Source organism: Phocoena sinus, chromosome 2 (assembly GCF_008692025.1).
Source record: "Phocoena sinus isolate mPhoSin1 chromosome 2, mPhoSin1.pri, whole genome shotgun sequence".
Classification (NCBI taxonomy): domain Eukaryota; kingdom Metazoa; phylum Chordata; class Mammalia; order Artiodactyla; family Phocoenidae; genus Phocoena; species Phocoena sinus.
In genome coordinates, this window is record NC_045764.1 from 176641579 (window position 1) to 176667827 (window position 26249).

The following is a 26249-nucleotide window of genomic DNA, read 5'->3' on the forward strand; positions in this document are numbered from 1 at the left end:
GTTTACACGGCATCCGCAGAGACTGCCTTGCAGGGTGTTCGCTTCCCATCAGCGCTTAAAGGTAGGTGGCTCTACAACAAGGACCTACACGTGTCTGTACGTAAATTACACACAAGACTCACGCATGGAAAATAAGCTCAGGGCCTGGATTTTAATGAGAGAAAAAAACATTTCCAACATGGTTCTGACAGTTTCGAGTGGTTTAGTCAAAAATAGTTTTGGTATATAAAAGCCTGTACGTACAGTTGACGCCTCAGGGAAGTGCCTTACTTGCTTCAAGTCTGGAACCAGGCAGGTTATGGTGTCACGGCCGGGACCGGGGAGCCGGGGCCCCTGCCCTCCCACCCCCATAGCCGCCCCCGCGTCCACCGCCTCCTGGCCCATGGGCTGCACGTCCACACTGGGAGGGGTGGACCACACCGGGGCAGCACAAGCCTGCAGAGAAGGCAGTGCTGCGCTGAGACTCCTGACCACGTGTCACTTGATTTTAAGGTCCCTCGCATCCACGGCCTGTCGGTGACCTAGACCAAGGCCTGGAACAGGAAGTGGAGCCCACACACCGGGCACCACTGCTGGACAGAAGTCTCCACACGGGGCCTCGTTTGGTGATGAAGAAACGCATGTGGTGAGGATGAATAAGGTGCCCGGGTTTTTGTGATTTCTAGTCAACGTGAGGGCAGGGCTCTAGTGAGGGGACGCACCTCACGGCAGCTGCAAGTTTTCATTGTTGGGGCTGGGGTGACACCGGGAATGAGGGACGACGGCCTTGGGGCCCAAGTGTGTGACAGCATTCGTCTTCCTTGGCAACCGACCAGGGGTTAATTACAGGGCTTCTTACTGGCAACAGGGGCAGTTGTTTAGAAAGCTGGGTATTTATTTGGATTTACAGTAACTGGCAAAAGTCGGTCTTCCTGGAGGCGAATGTCTCTCTCCCAGCTGCGGGCAGACCAGAGAAAGGGCCTCACCTAGAACCTGCCGGGCTTTCACATTGTGGACGCTGTCTGATAAAGGGAGCACCAGTAAAGCCATTTCTAGCTTCAGCTTCCCGGGGAAATGGCAGAATCATCTCTTCAGTGGCTCCTCGTCGCTGGAAAGCCCGTGCGGTGCTCCAAAGGGAAGTTCAGGCCAGTGTTCGCTGTCGGGGTTTGATCCGTGGGTACAACTGGGAAGCAAGGGACAGGAGTTAGGACAAGGGGACGACCCACTGGGCAGGAACCCCTTCCAGAGGCCAGGCTGCCCTCAGAAGTCCGCACACCAGCTCCTTCAGGCCGAAGTTCAGCTTGTCACCCTCCTACGGAGAACTTCCCAACTCCCAGGATACCCCCATTCCTCTTCCCCTCAGGGCACTCGACGCTGACACTATGTCTGTAAGGCCCCTTAAGGTGCCTGGCAGGCCCACGGTGTCCAGTGACTGTGTCACGAAAGCATCTGCCAGCCCCACCGGGCACAGAGCATGAGAGCAAAGGCACGGCCCTGCCGAGGGTCTGAGGAACCATCAGGAGCAGCCTGCAGTCGCCCTGTCCCCACCCCATTACCGACCCCACGAGCAGAGCACTCTGTGAGCAGCCCCTGTTGGGGGGCTCCGGCAGATGCCCCCCCCATGGCTCCCATGAGGCTTGGAGAAAGGCAGTCTCCCGCCCGCAGGACTGGAGCCCGGGTTACGCCCACGGGCAGGTAGAGGGGACAGCTGGCTCCGGCACGGGGCCCCAGGTGCCGCGCTGAGTGCTTACCCCCAGCAGGGTTTTGGGCACGTAGCCCTCCCGGTCCCCAGAGCGAGCCCACCACCAGTCCGTCTCGCTTTCGTCCTTGCGCCTCAGGATGGTGAGGGCATCCCCTTCGTGGAAGGACAGCTCGTCACTGTTCTGGGCCTCGTAAGCCCACAGAGCATACACCACGCCTTTGTTCATCACGCCCAACTTCTCCTGCACCCCTGGGACGGGAGAGCAAACGGTCAGGTCTCCATGGAGGGCGGGCTGCAGAGAAAGCCCCACAGCAGGACCAGAAGGGACACGCTGCTGTCCTTGGGCAGCCCGGCGGGGGCCGCAGTGGAGCGGTCAGAAGCCAGGCCAGCTGCCACCCTCTGCTTAAAGCCAACAGTCCCTTCCACGTCCCAGCAAGAGGACCGTGGCGGAATCTTTGTGTCCAGAAGCAATGCAGTGTTGTTCTAAAAGGCGTTTCTTAAGGTGAAACTTATAGCCCACACGCAGAACAAACTCCCAAAAGTCGATGACTGAAGAAGCCGCGGGACTTGCTCTTGGGAAGCACTCACCACCAGAGGGACGGAACCACTGCGACCCAGTGAGCGCACACCCAGGACTCGCCTGCGGGTCCCCAGGAAGGCCGGCCGCCCCCCCGCCCCCGCCCCACCGCGCCGCAAGGCCTCTGTCCTGGGAGCTGGGCCTGGAGGGCATTGCCTGTTTCATTTGTCACTTTGTCCCTAGGGTCTAAGGTAGGCTGGGCCCACAGGTTCTCCCATCGGGTGTAGCGTGGATGGCCTGTTGACTGTTTAGCCCTTGGAAAACCCAGCGCAGCCTAATGGAGAAGGGAGCTTCCCTCCCCCACAGGACAGGATGGGAGACCCACCCTGGGACACCTCAGCCCTCACAGGCCTCTCCCCTGGGGACCCCCGGCCGCCCGCCCCGCACCGTGTAAGAACTGGGAGCACTGGGAGTAGCCTTCCTCCGCCTCTTCGCACTTGTCCGCAGCAGTCTCAACGTCGCTGATGGTGGAGGCGAAGATGGCGGCGCCGCTCTCCACCAGCTGTTTGCAGAGGTGGACGCTGTTGCAGGAAGCGGCGCAGTGCAGCGGCGTCCTGCAGGGACAGAGGAGGTGCTCACGCCCGGCCGGGTCCCAGGCGGCCCCCAGGGCTGTGTGCTCAGCGCCCCGCGAGCTGCTGTGCTGCTGCCTGTGTAGTGGCCTCACTTCTACTAACAGTTTGGGGCCACACACACGTTTCTGAAAAGGGCGGGCGGGGAGCGGACTGAACACCGGCCCGGAAGCTGGGTGTTCACAGTGCGACAGCACGAATGTCCCTCACACCAATGATGTGTCCCTTACAATGGCTGCGACAGTGACGGCTGTGTTTCACCACAATATACAAAAAACAGCTGTTCAAACGCAGCACTGCAGACTGCTGCCTGAAGCTCACGATGAGACCCACGGGGCACAGGGCCTGCGGTGCAGCGGCCGGCCTGCGAGGCTCCCCTCCACACAGGCTTTCTGGCCGCTTGAAAACGTATGGATCAGCAGAGGCTCAGCCTACAGTCAGCGGTCAGCCACGTGAAGAGCGTGATCACGGCCGAGCCTTTAACAAAACCCCTGCGAGAACGAAGACCAGGAGGACACGCAAGCCTGGGAGCAAGTTGCCACCCTCGTCCTCTTCCCTTCTCCCCTTCTCCCCACCACCCCAGCGCCCCGGGGCCCTCACCAGCCGTCGCTGTCGGCGGCATTCACGTTGACCCCGAAATCCAGCAGGAACTTCACAATCTGGTGGTGCCCGGCACAGACGGCGTTGTGCAGCGGGGTGATGCCCTCGTCGTTGGGCTTGCTGGGGTCCTCCACCTAGGACAAAGGGCGCGTGAGCCCCAGCCCTGCCCAGGGCCACCAGGGCTGCGGCCGCCCGCCCACTCACCTCGTAGATGATCCTCTGCACCAGGTCGAACTCCCCCTCCAGGGAGGCGTCGAGGAGAAGTGCCAGGGGGTTGAAGCGGACCCTCAGCCCGTGCCCCGTCCTCTCCGAGTTGGGCTTCTTCAGGTTGGTCCGTTTGCTCTATCGGGAGGAAGCTTTGGATTTCAGGGTGACCCCACGGAAGCAGGCCCGGGGGGAAGCGGGGAAGAGGGGAGGGCCGAAAGCCCAAGGCAGAGCTTCACCCGCAGCCCCGAGTGGTGCCGGAGGGTGTCTCTGCCTCAGGGGCCGGGCTGCACCATGGGCACCCGAGAGGGGCAGCAAGCGGGGGGGGGGTCACAGCCGAGCCCAACTGCTTCCGCCCCGCCAGCCGTGAGGGCCCCCACCTGCCTCTCTCCTCCTGCAGCACTGCCCTCCCTCCAGGGCTCTGTCTAGAAGGTTCTCCTTCCCCTTGCTGCCCGCCCGCCCTTCTGATCCCCACATGGCTGCCCTTCCTCAGGGCCGCCTCGGGCCCCCAGGCTGGCTCTCTGGTAAGAGGCCACCGCGCCTCGTGCCCCGGATGAGCCCCACTGCTCCCAGCAGCCCCGACGCAGGCACGCCCCCCACAGGCACTGGCTGGGTGACTAGGGAGCCGTGGCCCTGGTCCGGGGCGGCACCCACCGTAGGGGCCGCCGGCGGGGGCGCGGCGGGGGGAAGCGATGGGGGGAGCGGTGGCTCAGTGGGCGGGGCTGCGGCCACGTTGTTGTTGTCGTCCTCGGCAGGCTCAGCCGTTTGGTGGGTGTTCAGGGGACAGATGGGCCCCTCCGGTTCGGGGGAAGGGAGCCGGTTATCATTGGCATCCGAGGCGGGGGCAGGCTCGGCCGGGAGCGGGGCCGTGGGCAGGGTGGGGCCGGCCTCGCCCAGGTTCCCGTTGGCAGCGGTGTTCCCATTGTCCACGTCGGCTAAGGAGCCCAGGAAGTCCCGCGAGGGGCTGGGCTGGTAGAAGGGGGTGCCCTCCATGCCCCCAGCCAGGGTGTTGAAGCGCTGATACAGCAGCTTCTGGATGTTGGGCCCGCCGGGGCCCTCTGGCTCCGTGATGGAGCCGCGCTTCTTCAGGGGCCGGGGCGCGTTGGCCAGCTTCCTGCGCAGGGCCTCCAGGTCAGCATCGCTCTGGTAGCGCAATGGCGAGTGCACAATGGGCGTGAGCTTGGTGGGGCTGAGCGGCCGCGGCAGGCTCTCCACGGCGGCCCCGTCTCCGGGGGCGGCAGGGCTGTCCTGCTCTGGCTCCTTCTCAGCACTTTCTGAAGGCGGCAGGGGATGCGAGACGCTTGTGGCCAGCGACCCATGAAGGAACGGTAGCGGCGACGGGGATGCGGAGCCGGAGGGCAGAACGGGTTTACCGTACACTGGGGAGACACAGAGGACACCCACCTCAGCAGCCTGTGGCGTCTGGGGCCTGCTCACCGGGCACCTCTGACGACACAGAGATGGGCTCCTACAGAGACTGTCATCTGCCACTGAGGGTGCTAAGTCCCCATATTCAATCCCAAAGGAACCTGCTGCTCACAGAACCCCACCAACTCCTTCTGGAAGGTGGAGTGTCTCTAGTTTATCAGTTTTTACAGAACTGGGTCTTTCTCAAATGAAAAAGAACAAAAGGTTGCAAACCTGCCTTCCTGCCCTAAACAGGTGTTCACTGTTTCCTGGCCAAGGAGAACCCACGTGACCTGGGACCAAGCCAAATGATGTAAAACGCAGGCCACCTCAGAAAGGAAGGCTCATCCGGTGGCCCCGGCAAGCCTTTCCCCCGTGGGCCAGGGCCTGCCACAGGCCCGTGCTGGTGTATCCACCTGGGAGATCTCTGGGCACAGGGTGGCCTGGCCTGCCTAGGGATTCTCAAACTAGATTCTAGAAATGTTCTGCAGCCCACGCCCAAGAACGTCTGAAGAAGCCCCAGCCCCGCCCAGATGCCCAGGATCCTGCCGCACAGGGAGGAATCACCGTCAGCCTCCGTATGCGGGCAACTGGGCTCTGTGCTCACACCTGCCTCCCCAGGAGGCCCGGAGCTGATGTTCCCGCACCCAAACCAGGGCTCTTCTCCCCTGTGGGCTCTGGGAAAGGATCCCAAAGCAGCAAAACCGTCCCCCCTCGCATCACCCCCTAGGGGCCTGGCTCAGCTACTGCTAGGAGGCCAGGGGGATCAGATCCAGGCAGAGCTCCTACTACGCCAGCTCTCCAGATAGGTCCTGTACAAGTTACTACGAAGCAGGAGGAAAAGAGGAAATTCCAAAGTGCCAGCCTTCCGAGACCTGGATTTACTGAGAAATGTGGGCAGGCGGGCGCTCAGACAGGAAGTCAGAGAGCTGTGGTCCACCTGCAGAACTGCTCTATGCATGTCATGTTTTACCCCCATCTCACACAGATACCCAAGGCCGCACTTTATGTAAAATCCTAAACAGCACGTGGCCCAAAAGTAAGGATATGGATTGGCATTTTCTCAAGTACGATTTCCTCACCCCGAGAGATGGAGAGTGCAAACCCACCATACCTGCTTTAACCGACTTATTTAAGGTGCTGTGCGCCGCTGGCTGGTATTTCTTAGGTGGCGTGGCTTGCTGGAGGTACATGGAGTATATGGAACTTGAATTCACTGTCTGTGGTCCTTTCCTGGGGGATTGTGGCCTTGACCCTTTATCAGCCAGGAAGGGCCTAATGGCCACAGTTAGTGGGAGTTCAGGTTTGCCGTCTCCAGCTGGAAAGGCAGGCAGCCCCGCCGGTGGGTACGTGGGACTTGGTGGCACAGAAATCCTCTGCTGAATCTGCTGGGAGGACCCTGGCTGGTGGGGGCCAGCCGCAGGGGGCAGTGGTGCAGGTTTCTGCCGACTGGGCAGGCCTGCGCTGGGCCTGGGCAAGCTGCCCTCCTTCCTCCTCTCCAGGGAGTTTGTCGAGCCTGGGCCCACAGGTGCAGGGCTTGGGTACGTCCCATAGCTCGGGGGCAGCTGCTTGCCGACACCAGGGATGGGAGGTGGCACTTTACCAATCTCGATGCCCTAAATTTAGGTGTTAAAAAGAAAGACAAAGTCATCCTTTGAAAAGTCAAGCACGTTTCCATCCACGGTCACAAGAGCACAAAGCAGGACTTGTAATCCTTCAAACAGGCTTGTGACCAGGCACGGGGCACGCCGTGGGGGTGAACAGCAGGGTGAACGACCCTGACCAAAGGCCTCACACCTGTACCCCACTCTCGTGCTCAGCGTCCATGAACTCCTTCGGACTTGGGGATGATTTGGACACCAACAGGATTAATTTGCCTCGTGACACCTCCTACCACTTAGATAAAGACGAAGGCTAAATAAGGATGTAGTCACTCAGGAGCTTGTTTGTGTTTTGTGACAAAGACAAACGGCCTACCAGCTTCTCCGGGGCTCCCAAGGCTGACAAGGGCATAGGCTGGCTCGAGACGGCCCCCTGCTTGAGAGGCCCCTCCACGTTCGGGTCCTTCCAGTCCACACTGGCGATCTGCGTTGGTTTCACCAAAGAGCTAGAATTTTGTTTTAATGTTGGCCAGTTTCCATCATTGGCTTGAAAAGAACACAGAATTTAAGTAAAATTTTTCTTGAAATTAGTTGAACCAACGTAAGAATAACCCCCTGCCAGAAGCAAAAATCACCTTCTGGAACACCACGCTCTGATGGAGCTCCATGACCAGGAGGCGCCCCCCACACACACCGGCTGCCGCGCGGCAGGACGACCAAGGTCGGCCTCTGCCGGCACCGCCTCACCAGTGCCCACGTGCGGTCACGTGTGCAGAGACTCCATGACCAAGCACAGGGCTGCTCCAGCCCGGGCGAGGGGCCAGAGGATTGCAGAAACATTCTTAGCGCCCACTGAAATACAGGTCAAAGCCATTACATCGACACCAATGAATAACATAAGCGTCGGCACTTGGTTTTCAAACACTATTTACAAATACAGACAGCAATATAAAAAAAGACATCTTTTGACTTCATAACAGGTTTGACCTGTACTGCTTCTAGTATTAAAAGAAAGATTTGACTTTAATCTGTTAGAAATTTCCACCCTCTTAAAGTAATTCATGATCACAGGAGGACAGTACAAGTTCCCAGTGATTGGAGTAGCAGGCTATTATTCTGTTGCAGTGATTAGAAAGCCAGTCAACCCAGCATTTTCAGGACAGCCACTGAAAAGGTATATTTTTTAACATAGCGTCTTCCAAACTGAGAAAGGGTGCAGAAGCATTCCCTGGTAACACAGGCCCACTCACAGTGAGCCCACAGGGTTAGATCTCAGCCCGCCTCAGGCCCCTGCTTCTCTCCGCAGCGGTACAGGGCTGGACCGGAGTGGGAACCCTCCCAGCCATCAGCCGTATGGGAGGGAAAGCAGCCAGGGGCACTGTTCTGGGCCCTCCTGTAAGAGTAGCACACCCTCGCCTCTCCTCCCACCTGCTAGCACGGGAAATCACCCTCCCTTACAGCAATTGTGCTTGAGCCCAAACCTGCGACTCACAAAACAGGAAGAGCAAACTCTCAAATCCACTCTGCACACAGCCATACAAGGCAGCGTCAGCGCAGTGAGGATGAGAGGGCCTCTGAGTGCCCGAGCAGCAACAGCTCCTAAGCCAAATCTTTCTCTGGCAGCAGCACGGCCAGCCCATTGTGTCCACTGCTACTCTGGCTCAGTTCCTCCATGGCTGGAAACCACTGCAGGCTCCAGGCCGCTGCTAGGGCCCTGGTGACGCATTCCCAGGCCTTAGTCAAAACCATCGCTTTGCTCTGTGTGGCCCATCAGCCTCTTCCGGGCCAGAAGTGTGTGTGCTTTCACACCCCCTTGGTTGTATCAGGCCGGGGGGTGTGTGGGCCAGAGATGCACAGGCTCACCAAGGACGCACCGAGGTGCAAACTCCGGGCTGAGGGGAAGATGGACAGAGCCTGCTGCTGACTCAGGAGGGAGGATGGGGCTGGCCGTGGGGGCTAGAGTCCCCGGCCTCTCTCAGGATCACATAAAATGCGGCCCCCAGCTGCTCCTCAGATCCCACAGCCATGGCAGAGTTCGCAGAAATCAGGCGCAAAGGGACTGGACAGGGACTAGGAATTTTCTTTCTTCAGGATGAGGCAGGAGGTACAGAAGGAAGACCATTTATTATTATTATAAAGGGACAAAATCATCTGTAAGTATGATGGGAGATTCCTGTACTGAAGATAAAACTAAAACCCTCATAATGAACTCAGAAAATCATCTTAATTTTGTAAAAACAAAACCAAAAAACCCTTGCTGGGCCAGCACCTGTCCAACCCTTCCTGAGGATGATCTGGTGTTTCGACCCAGCCCAAATCTCACACCGGTTGAAGGTGGGGACCAATTAACATATATGTGGCTTCTGTCTCAAGCCTGAATGCGAGGAGCAGGCCTTTGTCAGTTTGGAAGAACAGCCACGGCTGATTTGGCACTGTCACCAGAGCTTCCCACCGGACCTGCCGGCCAACATACGGTTCGCAAACGGGCTTGTGGGGCGCTGTGACGAGCCACAGTCAGGCCCAACGTCGAGGTCTGACACTGCCCACGAGCTGGTCACTCTGGGTTTGCTACGGCCATCTGTGTGACACGGGAACCAGAAGGACAGCCGACAGCACAGTTAGTCTCCCCTGGGAGATTTTCTCACACCGGCTCTACATCTGGGCCGAGATACTGCCCCCCAACGTGGGGGTGACACAGGTCTCCTGCGCCCACTCACCCCACAGCAGAGAAGGGGCGAGGCAACTGCTGAACCTCCGGAGGACACGGTCTCCCGGCCCTGCGAGGGGTCTTCTCCCAGCAGCCTCTGTGAGGCGGCCTAGCACACACCCACAGAGAAGAGGGGAAACTCGAGCCATCCTCAGCTCGGGGCAGGTTTGAGATATTTAAGCAGAGAAGGAGCCGGCTGTGCTAATTATCTGCCATCGGCAATAGCTGAATATATACTCCCACCATCGGGTGGTTCAAACTATAAATAACAGCTTATCAAAGAAAGCTGCAATTAGAGTTTCATGCCGACCACGTACTCCACGTGGCTTCTGAGACACAGCCACGAAGAGATCTGAGCTGGGCACGTGGCCCACGAGGACTGGGAACACCTCCTCCCACATGGGTCAGAGCAAGCCCCGGGTCCTCCAGCGGGGGGCAGCAGTGGTGTTGCTGCTCAGACCAGGTGCCAGGCAAGAGAACTCAAAGGGACCAAACGAAAAACCAGCACAAATCTACCACCAAACCTGGAAAAACGTCCTCAAAATGTAGCCCTGACCCAGTCAGCACTACTGCTGTCAGGCATGTCACCTGTGCTCTGTGATTCCGTGGGTGATGGGCCAGCATGGCAGCCCTGTCATATACAAAGTCTCACTGCCAAGGAGCCCTGGCATCTCATGCATCAGTTTAAAGCACAGCCGTCTTCCTCTGAGCACACAGTGCAGAGTCTCCGTGGAGACCTGGGCCTGCGCTCGGCTAGGAAGCTGGGGGCGCCGCAGGGGCTCCATGTCATCGGGACAGCTACGCACCGGCTCGGCGCTGGGGCCCGAGTCCGGTCACACCGCACGATTCAGGGTGGCCAAGAGCCAAAGGGGTGGTCTGTGGACTCTCTGGTGGACAGAGACCATGCTGGGTAGGGAAGGCAGAGCAGCTACAGGCTCTGCTGACGTGGAGGCAGCCCTCTGCCTGGGCCGCAGCGTGAGGACGAGCGGCAGCCCAGGCTACAGTGACGCGTCCCCTGCCGCCAGCGAGCACCCTCACAGGCAAACAAAACCTGTGGCGGGAGAGGCTCAGGTCTTAACTAATTTGTGTTTTAAGAAGCCACACAGTAAGGACACTGAGTCCAAAAAAGAGAACCTGTTCTTGTTTTAGGATCATCATTACTGTGGTGGCACACAGCTCCCCAAATGCTGCCCTAGAGGACAAAGTGCCTTGGAGGACACATCACAGAGGCTGGGTGCAACGTGGGAGTCTTCTCTGAGGCCACTGTTCCCCCCACAGTCCCCCTTCCTGCTCACTCTCCCCCCGAAAGAGGACCCAGGCCACTCACCGGATTTGGATCTTCCGTGGGCAGCACTTGAGGCGATAGTGAGAGACTGGGGCTTTATGGGGTCTCCGGGGGCAGGATAGCTGCCGGCGCTGGGAACCTGGATGTAAGGCCCCACCGCAGCGACCCTGCCAGGCGTGCTCAGGGGTGACTGTGGCGACGACGTGCCATTCACACGGCTCAGCTATAAAATGGGAAGAAATCAGAGTCAAGATTATCCTCAGTTAAGTTCTTTTAACTGTAAGCCTAGTATGACCGACTGCTCAGATTTGAGCCAATCACTCAACAGTTCATACGTAGGAAGCTCCATCACCCTAGAAGATCAGTATCTAGAAAGGGCAAGACTTCAAAAAAGGGCCTGAACCCACAGTCCCACATGAGTGATGCTCTGTGATAACACCTACCTGTTTGTGAGTTATAAAACCAGGAGCCGAGTGTGTAACAGAGCAACCCCTCAGGACCCCTCTGTGTACATAACCCTCTCACCTGGGGATGCACTCCCTTCCCTGGGTGGGCACAGAGGCATCGTCAAGCCTGGGCTCTGAGCCTGGCTTCAAATCCTGCTCTGCCACTTACTCGCTGGGCTGCCTTGGGCAAGTGATGCAACATCTCTGAGCCTCTGTGCCCATGTCCGAAAATTCAGGATAAGCGTTGTTTTAAGGACTGAATGAGCCACGCAGGACAAAGTAATAGGGTCTGGAACCAGGTGAGACTCTGACCAGTTCCCTGAAGGCAGCTCTGCTGTTCTCAGCAAGGACACCAGGCCACAGCCAATGACACTGGTCACGTGACACTGCCCAACAACAAAAGCCTGCAAAACAGGGATCTGACTAGAGAAACACTGACCCTTAGAGTTCCCCAGACAGGCTCTGAGAGAGCCATACCCATCCTACAATTGTTTGCAAGATTCTGCATGCATGAGCATGTGTCATTTTGGAGAAAGCGTCCATGATTTTGACAGTTGTTCAAAGGTGCCTAAAACCTTTGGGTTGGAGACACATCTCTGCAGAAGCACCAACTTCTTCAGGGAGATCCCTTGAAGTATCAGATGGAATAAGAAGTAATATTTATGTAGCCATCTGTGACGGTTAATTTTACCTATCAACTTGGCTAGGCTGTGATACCCAGATATTTGGTCAAACATGTCTAGATGTTGCTGTAACGGTATTTTTAACATTTAAATCAACATACTTTGAGTAAAGCAGATTGCCCTCCATAATGTGGGTGGGCTGCATCCAATCAGTTGAACGGCTTACAGAGAAAGACTGAGGTCCTCAGAAGAGGAAATTCCACCTCTAGACTGCCTTCAGACTCATGCTGCAACATCCACAGCTCCCTGGGTTTCAGGCTGCCAGCCAGCCCTGCAGATGTGGGGTGTGCCTGCCTCCACAACCGCATGAGGCAGTTCCTTACAGTCAGCCGGCTGATCAGTCTCTACACACATGTACACACAGAACTGATTCTGTTCTCCGGAGACCCCTGACCCACCACTACTAAGACTGTAACGTAAGCAAGCATGGAACACGGGCACACGTCCTCTCCCATGCACTGTGTGTTGTTAATTGAGAGAACAAGGAAATCATTATCTGAAATCATGGCATCGTACAGATCAACCATTGACCTTTAAGCACTCTGGTTAAAAAAAAAAAAAAGTGTGGATTTGTAAATAAGAGACTTTTCACCTGAGACCACTGATCACAACGCCCACAGAAGTGGCAGTACCCTTCTGCCTCTCGTGTCCTCCTAACCCATCCCACCAGGCGAAGCTGCTGAAGCCTGCACCTTGCCTCCTGAGAGCTACCTTCAGAGCAGCAGGAGCTGACAAGAGGACACCTGTCAACCGTGAAAGCACTGGTTTTGGAGTGTGGAGAGAGGAACTCTGGGAAGCACTATCCCAGCTACCTGGCTGCCTGCTCCATTTCCACTCCTGAGGGCAAAGTGCCAATCAGCTCTCCACTCAGGCACTGCTCCCCTCAAACACTGAGCACCACTGGTGGAACGAAAGGTCAAGTGCTACATCCAGCCAGAGACACCACACACAGCAGTCCCTTATCCTCCCACAAACTCCCAGCGATGCATACGCTCACGAAGCACTGACAGCAAGACTCAGGGACACCCTGCCTAACAACAGGGCTGGGTAACATGACCACAGGCCCTGGAACATGGAATTTTACACAGAAGTTACAAAAGGAATGAGGTAATAATGACCTGGAAAGATACCCATATTGCAGTTCAAAAAAAAAAAAAAAAAAGATTAGGTACAGAACAGTGTGAATGATATAATTCCTACAATTCCATTTTCAATTAAAAATTGAATACCTTTCTCTCTATATTAAGCAGAAGACTGGAACCATTAATAACTACCATCCCTGGAGGAGGAGAAGGATGGAAGGGACTTCCACATTTTCCTTTAAATATTTCTGCACTGTTTTAACTTTCTTCCAGTGAGTATTTACTACCTTTGAAATTCAAAATACCAAATAAAGATTTTTAAAAAGCCCTAACTCCTTATATAGCACTTTTCTCAAGAGTTTAACAAAGCCTTTCCACATGGGTTATTTCTCAGAATCCTTATAGGAATTCTCAGTTCACAGCAAGGACACGAGGCTACACAAGGTCAAGGAATTTATGCACATGGCGCAGCTTAAAATGGTTGCTGCAACTCCAGCGCCAAAGCTTCCCCCCAGTGGAAAGGAGACAGAGCTGCCTGGGGAGAATGAATGGTGAGGAGCGGCGCACCGGGCGGTTTTGATCCATACATACACCAGGAAACAACTGTGTCTTTGGGAACATGAGCTTTCTTCTGCTGTCACTTCTTATGGTTTATGGCCAATTTACGTTTACCAGCTATGGCAAATGGGGGGCAGAATGGCATTACAGTGAAGATGTACACTTTGGGATGAACCATTTTCAGTAGTTTATCTCACAGAAATATTTTCTTTTTCACATGCCTGAATTTTTTTCCCATAAAGACGTTCACGCAGTTCGTTGATCCGCTTGTCCATCACGGCCACCTCCATGTTGCGCTTATTCAAGAGCTCCTTCTGCTGCTGGAGCTTTGAATTCTGCTCCTGGTTGAGCTGATTACGAATCTGCAAAATAGAAAACACAACATTCATGATTTGTATTAACTAAATAGTCAAGTTCTCATTGTTAGGGGGATTAAAAAAAGAAGAAAAAAGCAACATTTAGTTCTTACGTGTATTTACATACAGGCATCGTCCCCTGTATGCTAAATATTTTACAGATACAGCACAGATGAAGCCGGAACATATTTCTTATGGAACAAAAAAAGAGCAAATATCTGCAAATGTGTCTTCTTCAAAGCGTACGGAATGACTAGTACCAGTAATGACTGTGGGACACCATGCCTGTGGTCCTAGGGAACGGGGGTGGGTGGGTTCAGTGACATAAGGAGGGGTATCTGTTCTGCCTCACACAGTCCATTGAATGTGGCAGCAGGAAACCCAAGGATGGCCAAATCACCAAGCAGAATGTTCTTGTATCATTTTAATGGGTTATAACAAGCACTTTTAAAAAATGAAATAGAGAACAGAAAACATGAGAGTGCACTGCACACAGAAGGTTAAGTCCTGTCTTGCTAAACTCTTTCAGATGCATGCATGTACTAGCACATACATACTGGCATATGTGTACAGACAGGAGGTAACATGTACTTTATAACCTAGACTGCAGTCAAAAAATTGGAAATATATATAAATAAATGTACTACAGTCATCACACTTTACCAAAAAGAAATCCTTAAAAAACCCTGCACTTGCATGAGGGAGGGGATATGAGGACATATGTATACGTATAGCTGATTCACTTTGTTATACAGCAGAAACACAACAATGTAAAGCAATTATACTCCAATAAAGATGTTAAAAAGAAAAAAGAAAAACCCTGCACTTTTAACAACTGCTTAAAAATATAAAAAGTAATAAATTTTTATAACACTTTGTTTCTATGCGTGTACATTACAGAACTTAATGGCAACAAGTGAGTTTACTCTCTGTAATTAAAAATCTGCATTTCGTAAAATGATATAATACTTTCTAGCAAGTACTAATATAACTGCAAAACTTGTATCTGGCTTGAAAAATCACCTGCTGGGGACTTCCCTGGTGGTCCAGTGGGTACGACTCCACACTCCCAGTGCAGGGGGCCCAGGTTCAATCCCTGGTCAGGGAACTAGATCCCACATGCCATAACCAAGAGTCTGCATGCTGCAACTAAAGATCCTGCGTGCCGCAGCTAAGACCTGGCTCAGCCTAAATAAATAAATAAATATTTTTAAAAAATCACCTGCTGAATGACAGTTTCTGAGAAATGGGAATCTTAAGGGTTGTTGATTGTGTCCTCCCAAAATTCATATGTGGAAGCCCTAATCCCCAATGTGATAGTATTTGGAGATGGGGCCCTTGGGAGGTAATTAGGCTTAGATGAGGTCGTGAGGGTGGGGCCTTCATGATGGGGTTAGTGTCCTTATAAGAGGAGGAAGAGAGATCAGAGCATGTGCAGACACAACAAGAAGGCAGCCAGGAAGTGGACCCTCACCATGAACTGATCTTGGACTTCCAGCCTCCAGAACTGTGAAACATAAATGTCTGTTGCTTTAAGGCAGCCCAAGCTGACTAAGACAAGGATTTAACAAATAAGCATCTATCTTGTCAAAACACAGTTTACACAGAGGCCTTAAGTATTATCTAAAGCTTAATTCTTTACCAGTTCATCATATTGCCAATTAAATTCATACTGAAATTTCTGTACCGAAAACATGCTAAGTGAAAGAAGCAAGTCACAAAGAACTACAACTGCATGATTCCATTCATATGAAATTTCTGGAATAGGCAAATCCATAGCAATGGAAAGTAGAGTCATGGTTGCTTAGGGCTAGAGGGATAGGGGGTTGTGGGGTGATGGCTAAAAGGTGTCTTTTGGGGGTGATGAAGATATTCTAAGATCAACTGTGGTGGCATATACAGAACTCTGTAAAGATACTGAAAACCACTTAATTGTATGCTTTAAATGGGTGAATCGTATGCTATGTGAATTATGTCTCAAAGCTGTTTAAAAAATTATTTTGTACTGAATACATTTTGTGCCTACTATTAAATTAGAATCCATTAATTTGTTTCCAGTTCCTGAGGTTTCCACACTGAAAGAAAACTCAAAAGATAAGGAAGTTTTAATAGAATCATTCCTCAGACCCAGGTGAGTTACCTGTAGCTCTTGGTACAGTCTTTTCAGCTCCACTGCTGCTGGTCCTGTCAGCTTGCCATTGTAAGACTGGAACCCATTCAGTTTTCCCTTTTTTAAATCTTCCAATTGCTGACTGAGCTGATCAACTCTTAAAATTGCAGTCTGTACTTCTTGCTTCTTTTCCTGGAACATGGCACTGAACCTTTCTATTTCGGCAGCTATAATTTCCCACCAATTAGGAAAAAAAAAAAAACATAATTTAGTTGATATTCTTTTTTTCATAGTATTTTGTTATTTTTATTTTGTGATTTCTTCATTTCTATCCATTTAACTCAACTTTAGCATCATCTAGTGCCAGACCTTGGAGAGAAAGTTGTAATATCCATAATCCAAAACACACTTCAACAAGCCTTTGGAACACAAAATGTGACCGCTCATATGACAAACAATTAATTTGCACTAATTATTGAATATTTTTAAATTAGGGCAATATTTTTAAATTAGGGCAATCTGTCCAAAAGCTATCTTGGTCAAGCCACTTAGGAATCTCAAGGCACCAAAGAGACCAAAGGCTCTGAGAGGGCAGGACCATCCAAATCTATCTTGCTTATTCTGTAACATAAAGTAGGTACTAACAGAATTGACTGATGAAGTAACAATCCACGCACACAGAAATAAAAAGTGAGCATTTGTATGCTTTATCTTAATACACAGATAGAATTTATGCTGTTCAATTAAAACACACCCTCATGATGAGGTGAGTCTTAAGAGTACCCTAGCCCCAGTCCAAAGGGCGGCTGCAACCAAGGGAACAAAAGGATCTCTCTACTACATTGCTAAAGCTGCAGAAGATTTTCTAAAATCTCTTAATCTAACCAATCCATCTAGTTAGATGCAGATGACAGAGCAAAGCTTTAGTGCTTTTCTACAGCAAGATCTGAAATCAGCTTGTGACTGAGAGCATCTGGAAGCTGGCCTCTGTCTCACGTCATCTACGCCTGCTGAGTGTGGGTGCCAGTGGGCCGCGGCACGTACACAGATTGCCATTCATGATTTTGCTGTAGTCTACTTGTCCTCTCATGGCACGGATCTTCTTCAGTTTATTTTCCTGGGCTTCAACTCTTTCTTTCAATTTCTGAAGCTTTTCATTTTCAGAAATAGACTGCTGCTGACGGCGCTCCTGTTGCTTTAGAAAATGTAAACGCTGTTCCTATTGAGAGAGGAAAATAGCTAACTTTGAAAACTGAAACATACAGTAACTTTTGTACACTAAAAAAAGTTTAAGTGGATCCCTCAGTATTTCCTATCTTAATGAATGTTACAGAAATGCCAGCCACGCTTTCACCTCCATCCTGTGTGTGAAGCCCCAGCAGCCTAAGCTTCCTGCCGCCAGTACCAGGTTTCCTGCTGCTACAAAGCGGCTTTCAAGGGTCCCTTATATTAACCTCCTAAAGGAAATGAGCACTGAGTAGCAGAGGATTTTATATTGAAAAGAGATAAGGTGAGCAGTAAGGAGATGAACCTCTAATCTGCTAAGTGACAGGAACCTTTGAGGAAGGGTTTGTTTTCTTTAGGATTAGTTCCTTCAAAAGTAATCAAACATTTTATAGTCAGACAAGAACAGGACAGTCCTACAGCAAAAATATATGCGATACTCTTCAATAGTTTTTTTCCCTACTCATGTGAAAGCACACCTTAAGGGTAACAGTCAGTATTATTCATGGTCCCATCTGTATGCATAAAACATACTTAAGAAGAGGCTTAAGTGTGACTGTGTAGGCGTTACACACTGCACACTAAGGGAAGGGAATATGTGCTTCAATGTGGAAAGATCAGCATTAACTTGTGAATTACACTGCTGAAAATATCTAAGATTTTTTTAAAATAGCAATACTCTTGGATCAATATTTGGAAAGAAAATAAAAAGTAGAATTAGAAAATTTTATAATGACATAATACCACGTACATTTCATCTTAGAAATGGAATGAAAATACTTTCCAATTACTTTTAATTGTTCTTTATTCTTGTAAATCCAATAAACTTTGTAAGACAACTTTTAAAAACAAGTCCAACTTAAACTATTATTTATATAAAAGTGGACAGAATCACATGGTCATTCAATAAATGATAAAAAATTGAACTGGACATTTGGTTCTTAAGAAAATCTCTCTACAGAGCAAGCATGAAAAACCTAGGTAGTGGCGTTAACGTGTTCTCTCTACAGCAGTTTCAGAACATTTACGATCATTAGAACATGAAATCATTTTCAGCAGGCATGGGTGATAGGTCTGATTTTTTAGTCCAAGACTAAACCATTATTTAGAAAAGTTTTGAAAGCAAGCAGGATCCTGTGGGGCCGTCCCAGGTACAAAAGCCTTTTCTGCGCCCCCATTTCTGGTTTGTAGGGAAAAGGCTTCAGATTCCTATGCCTTCCCTGAGCCCTAAAAGGCAGATTCAGTTACTAACCAGGGAAGTAAGAGAATGCAGGAACCAAGGAGGAGCAGTCAGGAAACAACAGGGTCCTGGGCTCCTCCTCCAGGGACACATAGAACGATGTACCCTTGAGCTCTTCTGCAGGAACTAAGGCCCCCACCCAGGTGGAGGATGCTAACTCCACGCTGAGCACAGACTCCGGAACACCAGACTGTTCGCTCACCACCAACGAATCAGAAGAAAGCCACACACCCTGCAGCCCTCCCCTAAATTTTGCCTATAGAAATGCTTCCCTGAGAACCACCAGGGAATTCAGATTTTTTGAGCATGAGCCACCCGTTTTCCTCACTTGGCCCTGCAATAAACCTTTCTCTTTTCCAAACTCCAACATTTCTGTTGTGGTCTGTTTGGCCTCACTGCGGGTCGGCAACAGTTTCAAATGCTACGACAGAGTTTCAACAACAAATCTAGTACTCAGTGTAAATAATGAGTGCTGATGATGCCGTGCACCAAAATAAACCAAACAAATTCCTTGTAGGGTGGGATAAAGGGAAGCCACTGTCTTGGGGGCCCAGGGCCAGTGTCTTATCACAGGTCATTGGCTTCCTCTAGAACACTAATGCCAACTACATCAGCCGAGAACACATCCAGAGGGAAAAAGAGGGGACAATGGAAAGCATCCTTTCTTTCCCAATTTTATCTACAATTGGGTAAGGCCAACTGTTTCCTGTCCCGGGGGGTTGTGTGTGCAAGTCAAGGGTCAGATGCTCTTGTTCTGATACTTTCCCAACTTCAAGAAGCTACAGTATGCACTTATGATTACAGAAGAGATAATTAAGAAAGATATTGTGTTTAACACTGTGGCGGCATGGTCCTACTTGCAGGGGTTAGCCAGGTAATCTAAAGTAATGCCGAAGGACACACTTGTTGAACATTTCCCCACCGCTATTTTAATAACTTACCTTGGCAACCAACATTTGCTGCTGGTTTTCAATTTGCTGTTGTTGCCTAGCTGCCATATCTTGGAGTTCTGAGAGGGTAAGTTCGACACGTGGATTTCCAATCTGCAGGGAACAAAACAAACTCAGACTGGAATGTATGTTTATCTGCATAATCATTTTCTCTAGTGTCAAAATGCACACACATCAAGATTTTTAAATAGGTTCCCTAGAAGCTAAGAGAAGATAAATAAGAGAAGATAAATAAGTTTACTTTCTCATAAGAACTTTTCCTCCTAATTGCTGACTGCTTCTATTAAACTTATTTGAGTAAACTGGGATGTCAAATGTTTAAGGATAAACAACGTAAAAATAAATGTGTAGGGCTTCCCTGGTGGCGCAGTGGTTGAGAGTCCACCTGCCGATGCAGGGGACACGGGTTTGTGCCCTGGTCCGGGAAGATCCCACATGCCGCGGAGCGGCTGGGCCCGTGAGCCATGGCCGCTGAGCCTGCGCGTCCGGAGCCTGTGCTCCGCAACAGGAGAGGCCACAACAGTGAGAGGCCCGCGTACCGCAAAAAAAAAAAAAAAAAATGTGTAGGTGACACCTTAAGGACAAATGTCATTTCACTGCCACCTGGTCTCAAGAAGCTGAAATACATAGAAGATTCTAATATACAAATATCTCATTAAAAACAGCATAGGTATGGCCTACACCAAAGATTGACCCATTATTGACAGAGAATTATCTAATCTATGTGAAATAAATACAAAAAGGTAACACGTCTGGAGGAGTGGCAACAATGGAATTGGAAAGCATGTCCATTCTCTGTTAATGATAAATAATTGCATCAAGCATTTTTATTATGTTCATCAAGAACCTTGCACTGAAGTAATGACTTTCCATTTATGAACTCATTTAAGCCTCAAAATGACACTCTCAGGTAGGTATCATTATATCCCTGGTCTACAGATGAGAACATGAAGCAGAGAGTTCAAACTGTGCCACAGGTCAGGCAGTTTGCACGGACAGAGTAGGCTTACTGCTGACCATCTCATACAGCACAGTCTTTACTAAGCATGCGCTACTACGCTAGACGTGACACACGCGCTGTATCACACAGTCTTCATAGCGAACCTCTGTGTCGGGCAGATGAGCCCCACAATGGGCAGGAATCCCAGGAGAAAGGTGAAGGGACGTGGCTAAGGGCACAGAGCTGACAAAGGGACAGAGCTGCAATTCTAGCCACGTCTGTCTTCCTCCCACCTCCTCCAGCCCGGCTGTGCTAACCACACAGGTGCACAGCCCCTCCTCAGAGCTCCACTTTCTACCTCTAGGCTCAAGTTCAGTCTCAGAGTCCCTCCTACCTCCCTTGCGCCCTCTTGTAATTCTTCACAGGGGTACCCACCCCTGTTCCTCTGGCTCCAGTCCTCCCCAAATCGTGTGGTGTTCAAGCCCATTCTGGACTCTTGGAAAATGGAATCAGGATCTGTTCACCGGTCTTAACTGGACCACGTTTATCTAACGTCCCGAGAAGGTAATATGGAGCAAGCCCCTTTTCAAAACTAGATATTGTAAACTGCCAAGTTACAGAAACTTCATTTGAAAAGAGATTGGTTCGTTCTCCAGAAATGCCCGGCAGGACTGTCACAATGCCCCAAATTTCTGCTTTAATACTAATAAAGGATTCTAATTTCTACCTATTGAGATTTTCCAATCACCACAACAAAAGGTATTTTTAAAACTCTCAGAACTTTACTCCTTAAACATATTTTTCACCAGAGAAAAATGAAGTTCATGCAACAAATCTTTCAATTCACATTAATTTCATAATTTTACAACTTGAAGAAAAAACAAAAACCTGTCTCTTTGGTCTCCCCTCCACACCAATGGCTTAGAATAACAATGAAAAGAGGACAGAGGAGAAATTTAACTGTTTGATATTCTGATATTCATACTCGTGAACAAGAGAGAGCTCTTTTTATGTGTTGTGTCATATGTGTATTTCTAACTATAAGACTAAGATATACTCTGTTGTCATAATTCAGGTATTATATCTTATGTATATACTCATATATATTGTAATTTAATAAAAGTTTATTGACATAGATATCACAAACAGAAAACTGTATAAATCATAGTGTTCAGCTCAGTGAATTATTTCAAAGTGAACACACCTGTGTAATTTAACTGTATTTTAAACGGGTTATAAAAACACAAGCCACCATAAATTTGTAAGTCAACAGATATGCAACATTTTACACTTTAGTACATATTCCCTAATTTGTTCAATGTGAAAATTTAGAAGAAAGCACCTTTTCAGAGTTTTTTAAGAAAACAGAAACCTTTGATGTAAATTCTATCCTTTTATGACAGGCCTATCAGTATGCATTCTCTCCTTGTAAACTAAAACCCATAGGAACAATTTAAAGCTCTCCATATGAACTCAATTTATTCAGACAAACCGATGACCTAATTCCTTACTTATTTCTTCTCATTGCATCTAATAAGAAGAAATCAAATCCTGTTCACACGGGCACATCGAGGTCCCTCATAATGGTAGTTATCTGATGAGTTCAACTCCAGGTCACAGGGAGGACAAGTCACTTCCACGACTAGTAAAACTAGTGGAGAAGTTCTCTCGGTCACAGCCCAACAGGCTTCTAAAATACAGGCCCAGAGAAAGGAAACAGCTCCCCAGCCTTCCACCTGCTGCACCATCCTCCCAGTTGGACTGCTGCCTGGGGCCCCAGGGCTCAGGGTCCCCTCTCCCGCCAACATTCTACCTGGATTCTGAATTCCAGGGCTGGTATTTATGTTCCCAGTGAACGCGGGTTCACTCTCCAGCCTGACACTGATGTCACCCATCTCCCACAACAAACAGAGCCCACCCAAGCCCAGGTATAACGGACTCCCCACCCACCCCTACCCCCAACAAGCTCAGAGAAAATCAGAAGCCTCTTGCCCCCAGCCTTCACTTATCTGGGCATATCATCCGCTTCTTTCTCCAAGCGTCTACAAATCTACTTGAGGGAACAATGAATTAAGAGACATTATTCCTCTAACTTACAATACTTGTATTGCAATATATACAAAACTCTCACCTGACAGAAAACTTATGCTGGCATGCCCTGGCTAATGAGAGACTCTCCACAGGTCCCAGTGCATCCAACGCCCACAGCGCCCAGCCCAGTGCATGGCCACAGGCTCCGATCAATGATTAACATTTCTTGAATGAATTTATAAGTTAATATTTCCTCATCCTTCCACCACACCCTGATCACACACCTACAGAGACAGCATCTTCTCAAACTTAAAAGTCCAGACTTCTTTTCATCCTGTCTTCCTTCGGGGAGTCAACATGCTCCTCACCATTTTATCTCCCTCCCCAGATCTTTCCCCACACCTCGTGAACCCACGTTTCCTCAGGCCCCTATCACCTCCCTTCTGACGATGTCCCCTAACTCCTGTCTGCCTGGAAAGGCTATAAGCAGCAGTAGTAAAGGAGCTTCGTAGAAGAAGAAACTAAGCCATGTGCTCAAGACCCCAGCAGGAGTCAGAGACAGAGGGGGGACCAGCACCAGGTATTCTCTATTTACACGACAGGGTGACTGTGAAGGGGTCAGGAGAACTGGGGCTTTTATTTTTTTTAAGTATTATACACATTTGATACCATGGTAATTCGTTTACCCTCGATATGCCAGATATAATCCCAGATACTGTAAGCAATAGGAAAGTAAAACGCAGTTTCTCCCTGTTTTCAATGAACCTCGATTCTGCTGAATGGGATAAGAATCTCACACGGGAAGCAATGAAGTTACCCATCAGATTCAACTATGAGGAGCAGAGCCTGAGCTCAGCTCTCCATACTGAAGAGTCTCATGTGAAATACAAAGAGCATTTTTCCAGCGCAGCAGCAAGGACTTGACGCATCACCATGCACTCCTGTAAAAGTGTGCTGCTCAGCCTGGCACCCGTCCTGGAAAGCCTGTGAGCAGCTCAGAAAAGCAGAACATTTCACAGCACCACACTCAGCTACCCTGGGTCCACTCATCATGAGAACTGTGGGTCTGAAAATAAAAAGTGCCTCTTAAAACCTCCTACCCCAAAACAATGAATCCAGATGAGAAGCTAAACCCTCTTTACATTATTGTTCCTGACTTTACAGAAATTCCTCATAAAAATATTATTTCACGGGCTTGGAAACAGATCCTCCAGCCCAGTCAAGCCCTGGATGACTGTGATCCTGGCCAACATCTTGATTACAATGTCATGAGAGACCCTGAACCACGCAGCCAAGCCCTGATTTCCTGACCCCTAGAAACTATGTAAGATAATAAAATTTACTGTTTAAATATATATATATACACACATATATATAATTTCACAACACTTATAATAAAAGAACACATGATTTTCTAATTTTTACATTCCTAAATTTAAGATTAGCCACTTAAAAAAATTGATATGCATATATTCTAATCCATTTCAGATACAAAGTTTCAAAAACATCCATAGTGGTAATAAGTTAACAAAATGAAGTGACAACAGGCTACTTTAAGAAATACCCAGTGAAGTTTTTCACGTTTACTTTAATTGAGGCATAATTTACAGACCATAAATACGCCATTTAAAGTCTACTGCTGAATGAGTTCTGACCACTGCACATCACAGTGTAACCACCAGTCCAGTCAAGACGGAACATTTCCATCATCCCAGAAAGCTCCCCGCTGTGCTTCCCAGTCACCTCCACTCCCCCCGCCCCAAACCAGCCATCTGCAGGGGTGGTGCTGGTTGTGCCACGATCATCACTGAGTCCCGCGTCCTGGAGAAGTTCTCACAGACAGGGTCACTTCCTTGTGTTGGGCTTCTTTCATTCACCACGACGTTTTAGAGATTCATCCACGTTATCACCCGTACCCGGAACTCGTTCCTTTCTGCTATGAGTAGTATTCAGTCACGTGGATATAACAGTTTTTGTTACCCTGTCCATCTGCTGGTGAGCATTTGGGTTATTTCTACTTTTTAGCTATGAGGAATAAAGCCATCTTGAACATTCATGTACCAGTATTTATGTGGACAGACGTCCTGGCTTCTCTTGGGTAACTGAAGGGGAACGGGTTGATGGGTGGTCTGTGTGGTTAAGGGCTGGTTTAACTGACACAAACTGCCGAACTGCTCTCCACAGTGAAGCGATGTTTTACACTCCCACCAGCAATATATGAGAGTTCTAGCTTCTCCACATCCTTGTCAACATTTGGTGTTGTCAGGGTTTAAATTTTAATGATCCCCCCTTTGAAATAAAATGCTAACCTCCTGTTGAAGAAAAAATTCCATATAAATGGTATTTTGATAATGAAAAGAAGCATAAAAATGTCCTTAATGAAGCTATCAACCCCAAACGCACGATGATCAGATTTTCAATAAATAAGCTAGCTAGGGACTTTCCTCGTGGCACAGTGGTTAAGAATCCACCTGCCAATGCAGGGGACACGGGTTCGAGCCCTGGTCCACGAAGATCCCACATGCCATACAGCAACTAAGCCCATGCACCACAACTACTGAGCCTGCACTGTAGAGCCCGCGAGCCACAACTACTGCAGCCCATGTGCCTAGAGCCTGTGCTCCGCAACAAGAGAAGCCACTGCAGTGAGAAGCCCGCGCGCCACAACAAAGTGTAGCCCCCGCTCACCGCAACTAGAGAAAGCCCGCACACAGCAATGGAGACCCAACGCAGCCAATAAATAAACAAATAATCTAGCTAGATTTGCTGAAATTTAGATAGAAAGGGGGGCTTATTTCCCAGGCTAATGTCTCATTTGTACTAATTATGTATATGAGTCATGACTCAGAAAGCTATCAAAATAAAGTATGTTTGACAAACAGGCTATCAGAACTAGATTTTTTAGATATTAAACAACTACAACTCACTTGATAGTTGTGGTTAAAAGTTTTAGATCACAAGTCAGTTGATAACATGGCTTTAGTCAAATGTATTTTTGTCTCCTCGGGTAATGTGTTTGATATATATTTTGAAACTGGTGTTACAATAATTTAGTTATTAAAAATATATAATAAAGCTTCTAAAACAAACCATTGTGGACAATTATGCAATACGCTCATCTTCCATCCTAGGTCTCTAATGATGTCTTGTAGATTTTCAGTCTTCCCAAATATTAGTAAGAAGACTTAGCTTTATGTCCCATCTGAGGTGCTACTGAAAACGTTCTGCCAGCATGCACCGAATGTGCTTTTCCAATATGTGCCAAAACCATCGAAGACTGCACTTCTGTCTATGAAAACAAAAGGTTCATCACCTCGCACAGTATGTGTTCAGTTAATGACTCTTCACTCTCACAGTTCCTAAAAAAATGACACCCTTTTCCAGACAACTTTTTTTGGTATAATGACATCCAAAAACACATTAAGCGGGCTTCCCTGGTGGCGCAGTGGCTGAGAGTCCGCCTGCCGATGCAGGGGACACGGGTTCGTGTCCCAGTCCGGGAAGATCCCACATGCCGCGGAGCGGCCGGGTCCGTAAGCCATGGCCGCTGGGCCTGCGCGTCCGGAGCCTGTGCTCCGCAGCGGGAGAGGCCACAACAGTGAGAGGCCCGCGTACCACAAAAATACCCAAAAAAAACCCCCAAAAAACACACTAAGTAAGTGCTCTATAAGAAGTGATATTGTGACATTAGTTTCAAGCAAATCAACAGTCACCCAATTTACTCACCCCAACTGCTCTGCATCAGAGAATAGGACGTGGCCCAACCCTAGAGCGAGTGTCACGGCTGGTGAGTCCCCACGTGCGCTCTGAGCACACGCACCTGGTGAAGAGGCCGAGGGGCGTCTTCTTCAACCCTCTGCTCTACTGTGCACAGGGCCTCCCCCATCTGTTTTCAAGTGCTCTCTTATTTAGCTTTTGTTACCCTAAAGATGCTTTCCTGTCCTATAACTTTAAGTTCAGTTTGAGTGCATTATCCCCAAAAGTTGAAAAATTGGTGA

General features: G+C 49.4%; 1 protein-coding gene across 3 annotated transcripts in view; it reads right to left on the minus strand.

The window, feature by feature from the left end:
• Nucleotides 1-125: 125 nt before the first annotated feature.
• PPP1R13B (protein phosphatase 1 regulatory subunit 13B) overlaps nucleotides 126-26249 on the minus strand; it is an 83409-nt gene continuing 57285 nt past the window's right edge. For 2 of the 3 annotated variants that reach the window (XM_032624611.1, XM_032624613.1), the window contains exons 5-18: nucleotides 19272-19373; nucleotides 16911-17085; nucleotides 15897-16093; nucleotides 13622-13762; nucleotides 10674-10854; nucleotides 9113-9217; nucleotides 7016-7185; nucleotides 6153-6654; nucleotides 4286-5010; nucleotides 3632-3769; nucleotides 3428-3561; nucleotides 2646-2812; nucleotides 1731-1930; nucleotides 126-1162 (exon numbers count right to left, since the gene is read on the minus strand). In XM_032624611.1, the coding sequence (XP_032480502.1) occupies nucleotides 1121-1162; nucleotides 1731-1930; nucleotides 2646-2812; nucleotides 3428-3561; nucleotides 3632-3769; nucleotides 4286-5010; nucleotides 6153-6654; nucleotides 7016-7185; nucleotides 9113-9217; nucleotides 10674-10854; nucleotides 13622-13762; nucleotides 15897-16093; nucleotides 16911-17085; nucleotides 19272-19373 (2979 nt within the window). In that variant the 3' untranslated portion in view covers nucleotides 126-1120. The remainder of the gene's footprint in view (nucleotides 1163-1730; nucleotides 1931-2645; nucleotides 2813-3427; nucleotides 3562-3631; nucleotides 3770-4285; nucleotides 5011-6152; nucleotides 6655-7015; nucleotides 7186-9112; nucleotides 9218-10673; nucleotides 10855-13621; nucleotides 13763-15896; nucleotides 16094-16910; nucleotides 17086-19271; nucleotides 19374-26249) is intronic. The other variant, XM_032624612.1, reaches the window with a different exon arrangement.